This window comes from Fusarium redolens (assembly GCF_020744475.1).
Source record: "Fusarium redolens strain MPI-CAGE-AT-0023 chromosome Unknown BKA55scaffold_26, whole genome shotgun sequence".
Lineage (NCBI taxonomy): Eukaryota > Fungi > Ascomycota > Sordariomycetes > Hypocreales > Nectriaceae > Fusarium > Fusarium redolens.
The window spans coordinates 129,114-147,234 of record NW_025763689.1 but is presented as its reverse complement, the minus strand read 5'-3'; the positions used below and the strand labels follow the sequence as shown (position 1 = coordinate 147,234).

Below are 18,121 nucleotides of genomic sequence, written 5' to 3'. Positions count from 1 at the left end.
ATGCCTCGAAACTTCCAATTCGTCACCGTCTCTAACCCTGCTGGACCTGTCCCCCGCCATGTCCGGAGCTTGACTCACTCCCATGCGATTCGACAGAAACATGCCAAGGAAAGAAGACTAAGAATGCAAAGATACCAAGACGACATGTACAGGAACATAGAAGACGCTTCTTTGAACCGGATGCTCGACTATAGCCGTGATCCATTTGCCGCCCTTCCGAAACAGCTATCGCCTCACGAGAACTTTCTTTTCTCCCACTGTACGCCCATCTCATGCACTACGTAGTCTACGCTACATCTGCTAACAGAAACCAAAGATGTTTATGTCGTCGTCCCGCTGAATGTCAAGACATGCCGTCTCTTTAACCGTATGAACGACCATGAAGGGCATGTCATGCGTGATTGGGTCGGCCTTGCCGTCACCGACAGCGATCTTCTCTGCTCGGTCATTCTCCTCGGCGCATGCCGCCACATCCTTACCAGCAATCCCAACTCTGGTTTGATGCAGGTCGCATTACAGTACAAGTACAACGGACTCAAAGCACTGCGTCGTGCCGTTAGCGGCACCGCACCGGCTGTCAGTGCGGTGACTATTGCGAAAGCTTGTGCCATGGCTCTAGATGAGGTAAGCTTTCTGCTATGTGAACAAGGTTTCTTCTGATGTCTGAGTAGGTTAGCTTTGGTGAAGCTACTGTAGCTCGACAGCACATTCAGGGTGTGTTTGCGATGATAGAAGCTGCTGGGGGTTCTCAGTGTCTTGATGGGACTGGACTGCTGAAGCGCATGTATCATAGATTTCTCGAGCTGCGGGAAGGTCAAGGGGACTTACCAAAGGGTATTGACTCCAGTCACTGCTGGTAAGGCACCATGGAGCCCATGAGACAAGTCTTTGCGCTAGTTTATCTTTAAAATACATATAATTACAATAGAGAGTCTTGATGCGACATGTATGTTTCTCTGCAATTCATATCAGTGGCTCTAATAGTTGTCGGTGTCCACTTTGCCAAGCTTTATGACTTCCTATTCAGGTAGAGAATGCCAGCACCTTGATCTACAGCTCAATACCAGTCCAGAGCATTCAGCATCACTGCTATTCTTTTGGCTTCGGTGAGCAGGTTTCACTCGTTATCAAGCATCTGTTGGTTTGTAAGCTCTCATGAGAGCTGGACGGTATGGCGACATGTTCTGCCCCTTCTCGACTCTTCGAAAACTATATATATATATCGATGCGCCACTTGAACTCGACCATCTCAAACTCACAAATGACATAACCTTCTCATCTTTCATACACCAGCTTATCAACATGTCTTCACCTGCAGTTGCCATTCCCACCGGCTCATGGGTCCTAGTTACGGGTGCCACGGGCTTCGTCGCCGGCCACGTTACCCGTCAGCTTCTGCAGCGCGGTTACAGGGTCAGAGGCACAGTCCGTGACCAAACCAAAGCTCAATGGCTCATCGACGACCATTTCAAGTCTTATGCCGACAGCGGTGCTTTCGAGCTTGTTACTGTCCCAGATCTATCTGTTCCCGGCGCTTTTGACGAGGCAGTGAAAGGTGTCTCGGCCGTCGCTCACATCGCCAGTGTCCTTGACTTTGATCCCAACCCCAACAATATCATTCCCCAGACTGTCGGGGGAGTAACGTCTATCCTCGACAGTGCATCCAAAGAGTCCTCTGTCACCCGCTTTGTCTTCACCAGCTCCATCGTCGCAGCAGTCTTCCCTACAGCCGACCAAGAAGGTGTCATCGACCGCAATTCGTGGAACGAATTCGCCGTCAAAGAAGCCTGGGCTCCACCACCTTACGAACCCTCGCGTGCAATGCTCGTCTATGCCGCTAGCAAAGTTCTGGCTGAGCAAGCATTGTGGAAGTACGTCGAGGAGAAGAAACCTCACTTTGTGGCCAATGTCGTCAGCCCTGCAGGTATCTTGGGCGAGCCACTTAGCGAGAGACATGCCACTGCGTACGGAAATTGGATCTATTCGCTCTTCACTGAGAAGAGGGAGATGATCGACACGTTCCAGGCTTGTAAGTTTCACGCATCAGCCCAAAATCCCGACTAGCCAACTGATCATTTAGCATTCTTTGTCGATGTCCAGGACGTTGCCCTCATCCACGTCGCTGCCATTCTCGATCCCGATGTCAAGGATGCACGCCTCCAGACTTGGGGTCATAAAGGACATTGGAATGAGTTCCTCCATATTCTGCGGGAGCTTCGACCTCAGAGGAAATTCATTCCTGATTACCCTAAGACGTTTGACCTCAATATCTCAACTGACCAGTCTGAGTCTGTGGCTCTGTTGAAGAAGTGGGCTGGTCAGGAGGACTGGAAGCCTCTCAGGCAGATTATTATCGAGGCCATCAACAGCCCCTACTGGAAGACTGAGTAGAAGTCTGGGCGAGATGTAACGGGACTTATAGGCTCATATTACTTAGCCGAAGGCACTTCCAGATTAGATGCGGGTGTAAGATGTAGACATTATATCAAGTTTCTCATGCGTAGTTCCAAGTATTACACCCAGTGTTATCAAGTTTTGTGTGGTAATTATAAGCTCTCAGCCACAGGTCTCAACCACAGATTTACATCATCCAGTGTCACAAATCATCACATGTAAACTTCGTTCCATCACATTGGAATGAGTTAGCTTTGGTGGGTAACGAGACGATGACCCAACAAGAGGTAAACTTGTAAAGAAACTCAAGTCATTACGCGCTCCCAACAGACCAAGGAAATTATTTAGCTTCTTTGATCTTCATTAAGATAATATGAAGCAAATCGCAAAGGAGCCAATGTGGTTATGGGGTCCTGCAACGAGGTATACCGAGCACATAATTCTCCATAAGCTGTCGGGTAGGCCGTGTGCTCATCGACAAATTAAGACAGTCATTCCAGCTACTGACCTGACAAGATAACTAGCTAAAAGTGCGGGTACTCGTTATAGCACTAACCGATCCAACAGCCTTAATTCCTGCAACCTAAGCTTTAGTCGGCGCATAAGACTACCAAGCCCATTGCGTCATCAATGATACAGTGCCATTGAGGTCATTTAAACTCACGACGTGGGATTTATCGCTCACTCCAGAACCTTGTGCTGCAAGATGAAAGTTTCCGAAGCTCTGGGTCAGTCCATCATTTGCATTTGCGCATGTTCTTTCCATTGAAGTCGCAAATCGGGCAGTTGGATCGTCAGATTGAAACCCCGCATTTGACAACTGAGCTAACGATGCCAACGCACAAACGCGTAAACGGGTGCAGCCATTATTGGAAGGGAAGCCGATGAACTTTGTTAATGGTGTATACCAGTTCAAGGCTCAAGTTTTCAGCCTTGGCCCATCACTTACGCGCGTTTGTTCGCTCCTCTTCACCCATCTCCATCTCCATCACCAAGACGAAACACCGCCCAACATCAGCCCCGTAAGCATTCCTCCACTAACAACACCCCCAATCCATCCCAAGGCTCATCCCCGTCCAACGTAAGAACTCGGAAACAAAAATAAACCGTCCACTCCGTCGGACTCCCATGACTGTACCTACCCTTGCCTAAACCCCGCAACTCCAACGGAAAACCGGACCAATCTTGCGGACTTTAACTCTTCCAATTGGTCGCATCGGACAAGCTGATTCGTCCAGCCACCAAACACTCATCGTCATGACTGCCAAACTAGGCAGTGAACTATCGAAATGGCATCTTCCAAGCCCTTTTGAACCAAGTTTTCTGGGGGCACGGCTGACGGGAGCCTCGGCTCGGCGTAATACGTAATGTGATGAGGAATTGAGTTAAAAAGACAGTAGCCCGCCGTTGTCCAATGTTTAGACAGGTGGACTTTAATTACATCATACTTCACAATGGCTCTTCATCGTGTCCTCACTCTTTTGAGTCTTTGGTTAGGCCTGGCTGCAACCGTTCAGGCTCATATTTACAAACGAGCTGTTTCTTCTGAACCTCTCCCACCCAGTGAGGATCCATGGTATACCGCCCCAGAAGGCTATGAGAATAAAGAACCCGGTACTGTTCTACGTCTACGCCCTGCACCGGGCAACTTGACCCGTATCACTGGAAACAGTTCTGCGACGTATAATATTCTGTACCGCACGACGGATAGCCAGTATAAGCCTACATGGGCTGTTACGACGCTTTTTGTCCCTAAGCTTGGAGCGAACAGCACTGCTGCGACGCTGTTCAACCAGAGTGCTTTGATCTCATACCAAGTTCCCTATGATTCAGCAGACGTCGATGCTAGTCCCAGTTACGCAGTGTACTCGGCCGATGGCGTTAGTAGTCTTGAACTCTTCAACGCTGCTCTAGGTCTTGGCGTTTTTCTCAGCGTTCCTGACTACGAAGGTCCTCTTGCTTCATTCACAGCAGGTGTCATCTCCGGCCACGCAACACTCGACTCAATCCGCGCTGTTCTTTCTCTTGGTCTAGGTCTTGACTCAACGAGCGCCCGTGTTGCACTTTGGGGATATTCTGGTGGCGCGTTGGCTAGTGAATGGGCTTCTGAACTTGCTGTGCAGTATGCGCCTGATCTTCAAGACACTGTCGTTGGTGCTGCGCTTGGCGGTTTGACACCAAATGTTACTGCTGTCTTGGATGCTATTTCCGGCAAAGACGCTGCCGGTCTTGCTCCAAGTTCCATTCTTGGTTTGACAAGCCAGTATCCAGACGTACAAAAGTACGTTCTCTCGCAGTTGAAGACCGATGGAGAAAACAACAAAACCGCTTTCTTGGCTGCAGAGAACTACACCCTTGCTGAAGCAGGCGCTGCTTTTGCAGGAGTCGATATCTTCGACTTCTTCAAAGACGGCGAGAAATTATTCCGCGATCCTCGCGTACAACGCATCGTCAACCGTGATGGAATAATGGGCTACCACGGCGTTCCCCAATGGCCCATCTTTGCGTACCAGGGTATCAAAGATGAGATCAGCCCAATCGCAAACACAGATAAACTCGTCGAGCGATATTGTGCTGTAGGCGCTAATATCTTGTATCAACGAAACACTGTTGGCACGCACTCTCAGAACTTTGTGCTTAATGCTGCTACAGCTATTCAGTGGTTGGCTACTGTTTTGACTGGGCAGTACGATAAGACGTACAAGACTGAGGGATGTACTATTCAGAATGTTACGAGGAATAGCACTGCTCTTCCGTTGAAGAAGAGGGGTATGCCTATGAGAGTTTATGATCTGTGGTGATAGATAGAAGAGTGTTATGATGTTTGGATCTGGTACTGACATGATGGAGTTCTGTGTTACGGTCGATTGCTTGCTCTACATAACGTCGTCTATTATTCTATTAGTAAATATTAATGCTATTTCTATGCTGAGACTTTCTATTCTACCAATTATTACTGTTAGGAGGCCACTAGATGTCAACACGTGAGCGGCATTCTCATCTTGTCGACATTAACCCTCACCAGGCATAAACCGCAACAGCAACAGCAAGCACGCCAACAAGATAAGGCCCAATAACCCTCAACGATACCCTCATAAGCTTCGCCATAAGCCTTTCCATGTCCTCACTATGAGTCTTCCGATCATTAACCCTCGGAAACTCAACATCCGGAGCATCTTTCCTCAAAAACCGACAAAGAGGTTCCCATCCATCACCAAGAGAATAATCCAGCCGTCTCTCCTCCGGTACAGCTTCCCGAACCTTACGATAATATCCCTCATATACATCTCTTGCTTGTTCGGGTGTGATGGCCTCGAGTGAATATTTATTCATAGAAAGAAAACCCGCGAGAATCTTCCTCATGGCATGTAATGCACGAAAACGAAGGACATACCACGTCAAGAACTTTTGGAGCCACGTAGCGTGAAATACAGAGACCAATATCTCCGAATAAAACGACGGCCACCAATCTTCGAACTTTCTCTGGACAATGACCACTTTCGCGTCAGGATACGCCTTGATAAGCTCCAAAGTAAACGTCGAAGCTACGTCAGTAGCAACATCATAATCACCCCATAAGCCCTGCCAGTCATCCTTGGTGAAAGCTGGGCGAGGACCGTTGTGAGTGTAGTCTGAAAGATGGACGAGATGAGGATACGTAGCTTCCGCTGCTTGCTCGAGTTTATCCCACGGTTCATGCCATTCGTTGTGTAGAGCGTGGTGGGCCTTGAACCCGAGGATACGGTATGCTTCGGCCATGGAGGCTGTTCCTGTGCGGTAAAGACCTGCGTGGATGATCTTTAGGCTGTCCTTTGACCTGTTACTTTTGGTGGCCATCCTGGCCCGGTTTCGGTAAAGAGCGAGAAAAGAGTTGAAGCTGAAAAGCCGACTGGGCTGAAAATGTGAGGGGCTTATTGGGTCATGATCATAGTGTAGTGTTAAGTAAATCGCATAGTCTCCGTGTCAGTCGGATTTATGTAAGATTACGAGTGCAGAACGGACTTCAACAATCTCACCTCCATCGGAATGATTGCCCGTCGGAAACAGCACGTTATTGAAATATAACCCTCATTCAAATGAATACGTGTTATTTACCGTTGTGTACCGTTTACCAGCGCTGTTTCCCCACAGCATGTAACAGGCCGGGTTCCGAGTTGAACAAAGTTTTCGGCACATCGTATAAGGTTTCATTACAATTTCCTATCGCACTAGTAGTTATTCTCATAACCTCATTTCAGGAATACATACATAAACGGATTACTCGCCTGGAATCTACCAGTAGCATTTAGCATACTGACAACGTTTAGGCTGGTCTGGCTATGATATGTTTCACAGATATTAAGGGCTTGGGTAGTACCAGCTGAGGAGGGGTTGATCACACGATACATTGAGCTCAAATATAAACCGCATTGATAAGAAGGCTCAACAAGCAGTAGTTGGCTATTATTTCATAGGCTGATACACAAGCCGACTGCGCGAATTGTGTCAGGCACAGCGCCATCACTCTATTCCTCACTATTCACTTTCTAGATTTCCTGGCGAAGGAGAAGTAGTCTCAACACTACGAGTAACAACATGCGACTCAGCCAACTACATCGATCCCCTATACCGTTCAAGTATCGGTGGGCATCACGGCTGGATACTTAAAGCAAGGATGACCTTCAAACGTGCACTAGCAGGAGATGAGGAAACACGGGCATTGATTATAGTCGCACCTCGAATGGACAGGAAGCAAGTGATCTCGTATTTTCTACGCCTCTTAGCTAGTTTTTGATAGAAAATACTTACCTGTATTCCCAACCTTGTTTCAAGAGCCAGTCGTCTAAATAACAACCTGTAGGCCACATACAAGCTGTAAATGGGAAACAAAACAGCGATTTCCGACTAATGCCAATATAAGGATTCCTCTGAGACATTGCAGCTAGCTGTCAGAAAACGGAATAGTCGTGTCTAAGAAGACCATCACTACAAGACTGTCTCTGAGAAAAGTTAGGACCCCAAGAAGGCGCGCGATAAGCGTAAACTCTTAGTCAGGTTCAATTCCAGACACAGGGCCTTATATAAGATCTATACCCAATGGTCACGGCTTTACCTGAGAGTCCGAAGAGAGGTCACGTCTCAATGTTGTCTCTGGGTCGACGGGAGAATAGAAAATAAAACCAGATCGACTTGCTGGGCGTTGACCCGAGGTCGATTCCGATTCGTTCATGTTCACTCTGTTATGTCCTTCAATCCTATTCGCTCAAATCTCAATACAGACGTCAAGAACCCAACAATAAACGTCTTTACTTAACCCCGTAATTCCACTGAAATATCCCACGTTCATGGTTCCCCACGCTACCCCAAGTGGGTGGCCAAGCCGTTATCACAAACGCTCCCATTGGCTCGTTTCAGATCACGACAGAGGCTACTAACATGGCGACATGTCGACTTCACGACTCAAAGACAAGGTCTACCATTAAATGGTGATGTCATGGAAGTGATCAAGTGCCACAGTGGTTCATTCTACGCGTCAACGTCATGTTTGGGTCCTTTGGGGAAAATGCTCCGATCGATGCATCTAGATTGTGCATCCATCACTGTACTCTAATCTTTCTGTGCATCGCTTCTAATTGTAGAAAGGGCAAGAGTCGTTGCAGATCTTGTCTACGGTACTTTTGACGCGGTAGTAGTAGCCGCAGTTGAAGAAGTACCGCTACTTACAAGTATCAGCGTTGCATCGAAATGACAAGTTGAAATGGATGAAACCTCATGAAAATCTCAACAAGGGACGTATGGTGCAATAATACTAGAGTGAGACACCATTTTCACCCCCCAAGCATATTTATTCGACATCTTCCACCTGGACTTTCAAGTTCCTGACACTTTATATCATCGAATCTCGAGAGGTAGTTCTACACCATGGTCGCTGACCTGAAGAACGATTCGCCCCCGGACCTCAGCGATGAGGCCGGCACTGTCGACTCAAGCTCACCTGTAAACGAGAAGGCGCTGCTACGCAAACTTGACTTGCGACTACTTCCGGCAGTGGGAATATTATATCTGTTGTCATTCTTGGACCGCAGCAATGGTATGGACGATCGCACCAAATGATGTGATTTGGAACTAACACGAACACCCGGATAGTTGGAAACGCTCGTATTGAGGGAATGATTGATGATCTCCACATGTGTAAGACTGACAGAATTGCCTGGATGCTCTAGAATCTGACAATCAATAGCGGGTAATGAGTATCTCACGGGCTTGACGCTGTACTTCATTGGTTATGTTCTCTTCGAGGTTTGTCACCCCCGCCGCCGTACTCGCATTTCTCTAACGGAACCAGATCCCTTGTAACATCATCCTCAAACGGACGACGCCCAGGCTATGGCTTCCAACACTCACCGTCGCCTGGGGCATTGTCGCCACTTTACTTGGTATCGTGCAGAACAAGACTGGTTTCTTCATCGCTCGATTCTTCCTTGGTGTGACTGAGAGCGGATTATTCCCTGGTACGGCTCACCCACCAATATGGCTAGACGAGCCAGGTTACTGATGGCCAACAGGTGTTGTGTATTATTTCTCCATGTGGTATAAGCGACGTGAACGACAATATCGCATCTCGCTCTTCTTCAGCGCTGCGTCACTCGCTGGAGCATTCGGTGGTATCTTGGCATATGTAAGCCTCGCTCGCTTCATCGCGGTATTTTTACTAACGGAGTTCAGGGCATTGGTAAGATGGCGGGGGTTGTCTGGGATAACGGATGGCGATGGATCTTCATCCTGGTAAGTCCCTTCACCAAACATTCCCCGAGTCAAGCTGACACCAAACAGGAGGGTATTGCCACCGTGGTCGTAGCTGTCGCAGCATACTGGTTCATCGAGAACTATCCCGACACTTCCAAATTCCTCACAAAATCAGAGCAATCGTTCATCCATGAACGCCTGCATGCTGATAGTGACGCCATTCGCGAAGAGAAGTTCAGCTGGGCTGCTGTCCGTGAGGCATTCCGTGACCCAAGTTGCTGGCTTTACGGGCTAGGCTTTCATACGATGAGTCTACCGCTGTACACCCTTTCGCTGTTCCTGGTAAGTCACTATGTTCTTCAGTGAGAATTCTTTCTGATGGAATCAGCCCACCATTATTAAGGACCTCGGATACAAAGCAGCAGTCGCGCAGTTGTTGACAATCCCACCATATGCCGTCGCCTTCGTTTCAACTCTGGGCGTCGCTATTGCCTCCGAAAAGCTCGCCAAACGCGCCGTCTTCATCGCCGGCTCCGCTGGTGTCGCGGCAATTGGCTACATAATTCTTCTCGCTAACACAAATCCTACCGCAAGACCAGGAGTATCATACGTCGGCACGTTCTTCGCTGCAGCTGGTATATACCCTGCCACTGCTCTCGTTCTCAGTTGGCCCGCCATCAATGTCTCAGGACAGACGAAGCGTGCTATTGCGAACGCTATGCAGATTAGTATTGGAAACCTTGGTGCAGTTATGGGAACGCAGCTGTATCGATCTGGTGATGGGCCTCGTTTTGTGGTTGGACATTCGATGGCGCTGGGATATCTTGTGGCCAATATCATCGTGGTGAGTATACTTGGCTGGAGGCTGAAGAAGCAGAACGATGCACGGGCGGCGGTGAGTGAGGAGATTAAGCATGTTGGAGAGGTGGAGGACTGGAGAGGTGACACTGATCCTCGATGGAGGTTCGAATATTGATCTTGGAGGTGAAACAAGAGAAAAGCGTGTAATTAGGTGTTGTCTGTTGATGGCCCTACAAGGGTTTCATGAAAACAATAGTATGCAGACAGAAGAATGCAAACTTCTAATGAACTAAGTTCCGTTGTCTTTCAGCCGCTCATCTCCCTCCCATATTCTCATCCTGAAGCTCCCAGCACTCACAGACTCGACGTCGCCCTTGCTCGCAACCTAGCACCTACCTTCCACAGCAACAGCGGCGCTGCCAACTCAAGCGCCAATTCCGCAAACGCCATAGCACTGTTTCCCCATCCATATCCAAGCGCAGCATACATCTTTGGCGTGAACAGCGGAAACAGAAAAGCAGCCAAACTGCGAGGAAACTGCTGCGCCGCAATAGCGCTAGACGTATGATCTGGATAAGCATCGATCAAATACGCCTGCAAGGGCATACCAGAAATCTGCATGCCAAACATGGTGATGAACATGGCTACATCAACCCAAGCCCAGTGAACTATGAACTCAGCGCACCATCCGTAGACGACGAAGCCGATCGGCGCTATGAATGCCCCCATTGCCATTAGTGGTACTCTATTCTCTGGGAGATGTTGACCATGGCGAAGTTCTGTTCTGCGGAACCAGTAGTCCATCAAAGGTGCACCAAGCTGTGACCCTGCTAGTTCACCTAGTGCACAGGAGATGTAGTGCAGGCCGCTTATCTCAACAGACTGTCCATAATGCGCTGTCCAAAGCTCTCCGAAGCTTGAGAGGACGATGTAGAGAAGACCGTATCCAACGGCGGAGATGATAGCGGCGACTTGGATGATGGGATGGAATGTTAGAAGGCGAAGGGGACGGGTCATGGCCTGGCTGAGTACTTTGGTCAAAGAATTACCCTCTTGTGTGCGCTCTGCGTATGTGTAGTACGGTTGACCCGTTTCTTTGCGTAGTTTCTTCGCTCGCTTCTTGAGAATTGCGGGGGCATATGTCTCGCGGAACGTCGTGAATGAGATAGCAGCCATGGCGACTTGGAACATTGACGTTGACCAGAACATCCATCTCCATGAAATTCTATCAGTCATGAAACCCCCAATAACTGGGCCTATTGTGAGAGTCAGTAAGGTTATTTCTTAGAGAATGAGGGCTGTATGACATACCGGTTGCGGCCCCAATAAGAGGAACGACAGAGTACCATCCAAGAGACTTGCCACGCTGGTCAGGACGCCAGATATCACCTAGAACACCACCCCCAAGAGCATACACAGCACTGGCTCCAAAACCAGCGAGGAATCGAGTACCGATAAGCATCTCCTTGTTATTTGCGAAACCGCATGCAAGGTTCCAAACCAGAAACCAGATATTGGAGACGTGGAGAATAGTATTGCGTCCATAAACTTCGGACAAAGGTCCAATGAAGAGAGGACCAAAAGCACTTGCTAAAAGATAGATGCTCAATGCCATGACGGATTGAGTAGCTGTCATGTCGAGGTCTTTGGCGATGACTGAAAGCGCTGGAGCCATGACGGTTGAGACGAGGATGCGGTTAAAGCCTGTTATGGAGAGGACGTTTGTTACGGCCCATTTTCGCTTTTCGGGCCAGTTTTTGGGATTGTCACTGTCAAGTTCATTGAAAGCAACGAGGTATGGGTCGGTGGCTGTTCCGTTTACGACACCTAGCTCAGTATCGAGAACGTTTCCCTTCACGTCGGTAGTCATATTGAAAGAATGATTTAGATAGTATACTCAATTAAAAGCGTATTGCTAACGGGAAGGTATTTATACCCCGCATCGCAGGCAACGTTCACGACCGGAGACCGATTCCTCCTACAATGGTAGTGCTTACGGAGGTAGTGCGGAGCTATCGGTCGTGATGTCTGGTTATCAGATCCTGCTTATCAGATCGGCAAATTAGCGGTGTTAAATGAATCATCAAGCGAACCAATGTGAGAGAAAGTGGCTTGATGAAACCTTGCAATGTTGGGGGTTGAATGACTCAACCCATGAAGGATTTGGGGCTAAAGACAAAAGGCCCCGACTGATCCGGAACAAAGCCGAAAGCGGAAGGCGAAATGTCCATGTTCAGGGAAATTGTTTAAAGAGCATGAATGGTGTGCACATTTATGTGAAAGTTGTCATATAATTTACGCTGTAGTAGTCACTATGGGTTTACTTCAATGCCTCAAGCTCCTTCTTCTCACTATCTCCCAACAGTCCCAACGCCTCACGACGAGTTGGCGCCGATGCATCAAAGTATGGCTTCTCGGCCAACGAGGTCACACGCGTACCGTGTCGCGGCTCGCGTCCGCTGTAGTCCCAGCTTGCGTTGTGAATGGTAATGCTTTCTTCGTCAGCCTCACTCAAGTTGCTGTCACGAAGGTACTTACCGATTGTCCCAGAGCGCCGAGGTTCTAGGCGTCCACTTGAAGCGCACTTGGATATCAACATTCTGCTCATAAACATCATACAAGTAATTGAGAATGACATCGCTCTCTGCTCTGTCAAGGCCAACAATTCGATCCGTCATAGCGCGGTTCACCCAAAGAGCTTTCCAGCCTGTTGCAGGGTGAACGCGGACAATAGGATGAATGCGCTCAATATACTTTGGACCTTGTTCGGGATGATCACGGTCCAGGTAGGGGTGAGCGGAGCGATAAACGGCTGATCGACCATCGATGATCTTGCGGAACTCTGGGGAGAGCTTCTCGTATGCAGCGTAGCCAGATGCCCACAGAGTATCTCCACCGACAGATGGAATAGTATCGTTGTGAAGGTGAGTGATACCTGCTGGCTGCTTCTCATGAACGAGATCTGTGTGCCAGCGCGATGCACCGCCAGGTTGACGGAAACTAGCTGGGCGCTCTGTGGCCATGAGATCGGGCCAGAGGACGCTTACACCTGGGACGCCAGGGACATGAGGGACTTGGGGCTATGGCCGCGTCAGCACCTGTCATGATGAGGATTGAAAAGGTATCACTTACATGAACTTCAACTTCACCATACCACTCTCCAAGCTCCTTCTGCTGCTGTGGCGAAAGATCCTGGTCTCTGAAAAACACAACACTTCGCTCCGCAATAAGCAAAGCAAGTTCATCACGCTGCTGATTAGTAAGGTCTTTCAACTGAAGACCTTCAATCTCAGTTCCGATATAAGCAGTCAGATCAGTAACCTTTGTTGCAGCAGACAAGAGGCTCTTCTTCGACTTGTCAGCTCGAGCACCTGCGTCGATATGATCGCGAGGCTTGTCTCGAATCTTGTAGACATCATCGAGATACAAGGGGCGAGAGGGACGGTAGGGATAGCCTTTGGAGAGGTCTATGCCTGATTTCTCGAGACGCTGTTTTGCTGCGTCGGGGATCTTGAGGGTGTCTTTGATGGGTTCTGCGACATCTTTGATGCTGGGGTCAATTGGAGCTGGGACCATCTTGGGCTAACTGGGCTTCGGCTTCTTATATGATGATTCAATTTTGCAACTTGCGATTGATTCTCTGGAATTATAGCAGCATACAGCATCTTGATATACAATGATCATCCCCTCACTACGGTTACAGTGACCCCAACTCGGCCAGTCACGCCATGATGGCACACAATGACCAAGACTTACTGCGACTACCCTAATTGGCCAACGTTCGACATGCGATATGCAAACTGATTGCAACATAAAACAATTGTCCAATCTATTTCATGAAAGATCGCGCAATTGAAAGATCTTGGCTCAAAGCGGAAATAAAAGCACCTCGTTTGCGAGTTGATGGTGTCGTGTAATGGAGGATTTGTAAGACGGGGACAGATATCGACCCCTCACTTCATCAAGTTGCTGACGAATAACGACCAAGTCGCTGGTTGTCCGGTGTTTATAACCAAAAAGAGACATATTGGTGCTGTAGCAGCGTGTTGACCTTCGCTCTGGTTAAACTAGTCTATTGACTATAATGTTCGCGCATCAAGTGATCGAGCTGCAGCGCATAGAGGTACATACAGATAGGTAGCGGAGGCACTGTTTGTAAGACAAAGAAAGATTCATATTAGTCGAATACTCTATAAAACAAGAATTCTTACAGCTTCGCCCGCGGAACAGCAGCAAGTTCCTGACTCTCACTACTCCTCCAAACAGCCGCGGCCTTGGGCTTACTATCCTTCCACTGCCACTTCGACTGACTCTGCTTCTCCTCCACAAGCAACTTATGCACAAACTCTCCGAAAATCGGCAACATCTTGAACCCATGTCCGCTATCACCACTTAACACCGCCAAAGTCGCATTGGTGCCGGGGACGTAGTCAATGATGAAGTCCGAATCATCTGTATCAGCGAACCAGCAAAGATGTTGATCAATCAAAGGTCGATCTGCGAGTTGGGGAAAGACTTCTTTAAGTAGAAGACGAATGTGTGTTTCGTCTTCGAGAGGCATGAATTGCGAATCTGCTAGTTCGGGGAAGGGGATGGAGAGACCGTCTTTGGAGAAGGAGTAGTTTGTGAATGCGCCGCCCATGTGGCAGAATTTGAGTTTCTTGGTTTTGAGATCGGGTTCGAAGAAGAAGGCGAGGTCGCGGACGTTGGTGACGGGGATGCCCTTGAGATCGGCGGCTTCTTTGTCTGTGAGTTGGATATGTGCAACGCCCCATGCTCGACCGGTCATTTGTTTTCCAATACGTGGAAGAATGTTGGCAGCGTCGGCACCCAAGGCCACGATGGTCTTTTCTGCTGAGTGAATAGTACCTCCACGAGTCCTAGCACCTATGCACTTCGTCCCCTCTCGACTTGAAGCATACAACAATGACTCAACTTCACCATCCTTGTTTCCAAGGTGGAACTTCACACCAAGCTTAACGCATTGCTCATACACAGCTCTCAAAGCATTAGCGGAGTGACCATAGCCAGCGAGTTTGTTGTGATATCCGGTGAAGCCAGTGAGAGGGCCGCTGAACTTGGGAACAAGCTTCTTGATCTCTTTGCTGCTGTTCACACGTGTGGTTTGGCCATTAAAAGCCGGGTTCTTCTGCAGGGATTGGAAGTAACTCTCCACTGCTCCCTTGGTGTTTTGAGCTGCTTTGCCGGATGTGACGTTGAGAAAGCCGGTTTGATGATAATGAGGAGTGTAGAGAGGATCAGATTGCCATTTTCTAATTGCATCCTGCAAGGTATTGTTGAGCATAAAGTTCATGTCTAAGTGTCAAGGCGGGCTACTTACGAGAGCTAATTGGGTGTAGAAGTCATCGGCGTACTCAGCTCGGATGACCTTGTTCAGATCATAAGCAGCGGAGAAGCGACTCGGCACGTCAACATCTTTCTCGAGAATTGTGATGTTCTTGTAACCATTCTGCGCAAGTTCAAACGCTGTCGCCAGGCCGAAGCAGCCGGCTCCGAGGATAAGAATTGACTGTTTTGTGTTTTCTGTTGACATTATGCCAGATTATGAAAGTTTGCGGCTGTGATAAGGCGGATTGCTATGTTGGTGAGTGATCAATGGTCAGGTCAATTCCGAAGCTTCAACTCGACTACAAAAGTAATTATAATTATAAAGTGCAGTGAAAGGCAGAGAGAAGACGAACGAAGGGTTGACTGCATTTAAGAACCTCCAAGCCATCAATTGTTCTGGAAGAATGGCTAGCATACCCGCATCGGGTCGTCATCCGATATCGCCAAAGAAACATCACGGCATCATCTGGTTGGATAAGATAACGAATTTTGGAGACGAGCTCCTCACGAGGACCACAGAATTCGTTAGCGTAGCCGCCAAAAAGATACGCCGTCCGCCACCAAAGATAACTCAACCTCCACCAATTGACCCGTCTTCCCCGCTTCATCGGTGCCTACCCCGGATTACGGGTATCATGTGGTCTTGGGTCTTGTAACACGGCATTGAGAGGCTACACCGGTGAAAGAATGGTTATGTCTTTCGGGCTTATCTAGTGGCATTGGAGATATGCCTTGATCAGTGAGAAGTCACCTAATGCTCAGGTCCACTCTCCCAGTCAAGCTTTGTCTTTCGCCCATTGGTACATGTTAAGTGTTCCGTTCACCGCATGCAATGGATATCGGAAACAGATGGATCTTACGGATTTGGAAATTCTCTGCAACCTTCCGTTGTGTACGGTTTTGTTGCCGAGAGCCGGTGTTTGAGCTAACCTTCCAGCCGAGAAGAGCGACGACGGAAGCCATCCCGAGCAGTCGGCCCCACCGAGACATGATGCCTTGATATCTATATCGGATCATAATTATCTCCAATTTGTGAACTCTATATCCATCATCTACATAATGACTCAGAATCTCAAGATTGATCTTTCGATAAATGTCCAAATTGACGACTCCGTGTCGGACCTCGCCGATGCAAATGGTAGTGAACCCAACTCATGCTGTAACAATGCCATACCTGAGCAACCCCAATGAAGCGCCAAGTAGAATTGCCAACGGCGGTGCGACACCAAAGAACCGCCCCCCCACGAAAGCCGTTGCAGTGACAACAACCCACCAAGGATCATCAGCCAGACTCTTGCCAGACTGAAAGCCCTGATCTATATACCCAACCTGCCAAATCCTATACACAGCCGTGTAGATCAAACCAACAGCCCCAGCATTGATACCTCGCACAGCAGACTTGACCCAACGGCGACTTCTCAGAACTCCCCAGACGCCCATTGTTCCGTGAACGAGAACCATGCCTGGGACAAAGATTCCAAGATAAGCTATCAGCGCTCCTGCAATCGCTGGGTATCCATTGTTCGCAGCCGTAAGGCCGCCCAAGAACACGGCAAAGTTGAAGTTTGGTCCTGGGAAAGCCTGCACAATAGCGAGGCCGATCAAGAAATCACGCGGTGTAACCCATCCCTCAGCAACGACATACTCTCGAAGAAGAGGGATGACAACGGGACCGCCACCAAAGATGATTGTCCCAGCCAGATACAGGTTGGCGAAGAGTTTGTAAAGTAGGGGAGCAGCGGGTAAAGTTCCACGTAGGGCAACAACGACGATGAACGTGATTAGGAAGACGGCGATGATGGCTGTTCCGGACTTCCATGAGAAGTTGAGACGATATTCCTGGGGAATAATACGCTGTTCATCCTCCCGCTGTTCAGATTCCACTGGCTCAGCAAGGGCGATTCTCGAATCATTGACATTCCTGTCCGTTCCATTCTCAACACCTTGAATATTCTCACTCTCCGTCGCTCTTCCCCTCCTTACTCTTAGGAAAGCGCTCTTCACAGCTCGGACCGGACGATGCAGCCAGCGAAAGTCATACACGACGGTACAGCATCCGCCCGCAATAATAAGAACTGGGAAATACCAGAGGGCATTGTACAGTATCCCAGCTGCCGCAGTGACTGAGAGAACAATCCTGGTGGCTTGATCTGTAATCGCCTTGTCGGAGAGTTCAACAGCTGCTAACGCGATGATGCCAACAGTAGCTGCATTTAGACCCGAGAGAAGGGCGTACACGGCGCGAGGTAGTGTATCTCCAATGTTGGATACACCAATTGAGAGTCCAAACATGCCTAGACAGCCAGGCAAGCTGTTTTGGTCAGATTTTTCGTATTGAATACGTATTACACGCGTCATACCTCCAGATGAAAAAGGCCAAAAGCGCTTCGAATAGTCCACCATGGATCAAATTAATACAATATAGCATTTTCGTGCTGGCAGGACCAGAGAGCGCCTGTGAGACGCTGAAGAGTTCTTGGAACTAGCACTGCTGTTAATTGGCCGTGAGGACGGAGAAGGCCATGCAAACGTACAATCTGCTCATCAATCCATTGTAATTTTGTGACAAACTTGTCATGAAACTTTGTCCGTCAGTCATGCTATGGAAAGCCCAAGAATAAGTTCTGCTTACGATCTTGAAGTGGACAGGCGGTCCGCCGAAAGCAGTGAAGCCGAGATGCCAATTGACCTGGAGCGTCTGAAGCCCGCGGTCTGCGGCCCTTCGCAAAGCGTGTTCCCAACCGCCGACAACCATATTGGATCTTCTAAAGCTATCACCAGCTTCTTGATTGATGTTTTAGAGGATGTTGGAAGGAAATTGGCTTACTCAAAGCATTTTAAGCTTCAATTT

The 18,121-nt window shown here is 48.6% G+C and overlaps 7 protein-coding genes across 7 annotated transcripts; 4 read left to right on the top strand and 3 right to left on the bottom strand.

The window, feature by feature from the left end:
- BKA55DRAFT_599280 (uncharacterized protein) lies at positions 1-2,391 on the top strand (the record flags this gene model as incomplete). The annotated part of the gene is made up of 5 exons (XM_046196372.1): positions 1-259; positions 317-649; positions 1,075-1,145; positions 1,294-2,029; positions 2,081-2,391. The coding sequence occupies 5 exons, from the start codon at positions 1-3 to the stop codon at positions 2,389-2,391; spliced, it is 1,710 nt and encodes a 569-aa protein (XP_046042368.1).
- A 406-nt stretch (positions 2,392-2,797) lies between these two features.
- Positions 2,798-3,791, top strand: BKA55DRAFT_584421 (uncharacterized protein). The gene has a single exon (XM_046194321.1). The coding sequence runs from the start codon at positions 3,279-3,281 to the stop codon at positions 3,477-3,479; it is 201 nt and encodes a 66-aa protein (XP_046042367.1). The 5' UTR covers positions 2,798-3,278; the 3' UTR covers positions 3,480-3,791.
- Positions 3,792-3,823: 32 nt separating this feature from the next.
- Positions 3,824-5,336, top strand: BKA55DRAFT_584420 (secretory lipase-domain-containing protein). Its single transcript, XM_046194320.1, has one exon. The coding sequence runs from the start codon at positions 3,849-3,851 to the stop codon at positions 5,193-5,195; it is 1,347 nt and encodes a 448-aa protein (XP_046042366.1). The 5' UTR covers positions 3,824-3,848; the 3' UTR covers positions 5,196-5,336.
- Positions 5,337-5,412: 76 nt separating this feature from the next.
- Positions 5,413-6,231, bottom strand: BKA55DRAFT_545893 (uncharacterized protein; the record flags this gene model as incomplete). The annotated part of the gene is made up of 1 exon (XM_046190859.1): positions 5,413-6,231. The coding sequence occupies one exon, from the start codon at positions 6,229-6,231 to the stop codon at positions 5,413-5,415; it is 819 nt and encodes a 272-aa protein (XP_046042365.1).
- Positions 6,232-8,295: 2,064 nt separating this feature from the next.
- BKA55DRAFT_668043 (major facilitator superfamily domain-containing protein) lies at positions 8,296-10,559 on the top strand (the record flags this gene model as incomplete). Its single annotated transcript, XM_046197871.1, has 7 exons — positions 8,296-8,464; positions 8,615-8,673; positions 8,720-8,885; positions 8,940-9,052; positions 9,100-9,159; positions 9,208-9,462; positions 9,509-10,559. 7 exons carry the CDS (start codon positions 8,296-8,298, stop codon positions 10,094-10,096), a joined length of 1,410 nt encoding a protein of 469 aa, XP_046042364.1. The 3' UTR covers positions 10,097-10,559.
- On the bottom strand, positions 10,016-15,727 carry BKA55DRAFT_668041 (uncharacterized protein). The gene is made up of 9 exons (XM_046197870.1): positions 15,263-15,727; positions 14,133-15,205; positions 13,708-13,721; positions 13,054-13,487; positions 12,460-13,001; positions 12,274-12,392; positions 11,842-11,933; positions 11,233-11,773; positions 10,016-11,171 (listed from the first exon to the last, which is right to left on the bottom strand). Exons 1-9 carry the CDS (start codon positions 15,473-15,475, stop codon positions 10,276-10,278), a joined length of 3,924 nt encoding a protein of 1,307 aa, XP_046042363.1. The 5' UTR covers positions 15,476-15,727; the 3' UTR covers positions 10,016-10,275.
- Positions 15,728-16,303: 576 nt separating this feature from the next.
- BKA55DRAFT_584414 (chromate transporter-domain-containing protein) lies at positions 16,304-18,078 on the bottom strand. Its single transcript, XM_046194319.1, has 4 exons — positions 17,903-18,078; positions 17,805-17,852; positions 17,631-17,752; positions 16,304-17,581 (listed from the first exon to the last, which is right to left on the bottom strand). The coding sequence occupies exons 1-4, from the start codon at positions 18,023-18,025 to the stop codon at positions 16,423-16,425; spliced, it is 1,452 nt and encodes a 483-aa protein (XP_046042362.1). The 5' UTR covers positions 18,026-18,078; the 3' UTR covers positions 16,304-16,422.
- Between the last annotated feature and the right edge of the window lie 43 nt (positions 18,079-18,121).

Coding starts and splice junctions, on each gene's coding strand:
- BKA55DRAFT_584420 (XM_046194320.1), top strand. CDS start 3,849: ATGGCTCTTCATCGTGTCCTCACTCTTTTGAGTCTTTGGTTAGGCCTG.
- BKA55DRAFT_584414 (XM_046194319.1), bottom strand. CDS start 18,025: ATGGTTGTCGGCGGTTGGGAACACGCTTTGCGAAGGGCCGCAGACCGC. Junction 17,753..17,804: donor AATGGATTGATGAGCAGATT/GTACGTTTGCAT, acceptor CAGCAGTGCTAG/TTCCAAGAACTCTTCAGCGT. Junction 17,582..17,630: donor TTGGCCTTTTTCATCTGGAG/GTATGACGCGTG, acceptor TGACCAAAACAG/CTTGCCTGGCTGTCTAGGCA.
- BKA55DRAFT_584421 (XM_046194321.1), top strand. CDS start 3,279: ATGAACTTTGTTAATGGTGTATACCAGTTCAAGGCTCAAGTTTTCAGC.
- BKA55DRAFT_668041 (XM_046197870.1), bottom strand. CDS start 15,475: ATGTCAACAGAAAACACAAAACAGTCAATTCTTATCCTCGGAGCCGGC. Junction 13,002..13,053: donor ATGGTGAAGTTGAAGTTCAT/GTAAGTGATACC, acceptor ACGCGGCCATAG/CCCCAAGTCCCTCATGTCCC. Junction 11,172..11,232: donor TCTTATTGGGGCCGCAACCG/GTATGTCATACA, acceptor CAATAGGCCCAG/TTATTGGGGGTTTCATGACT.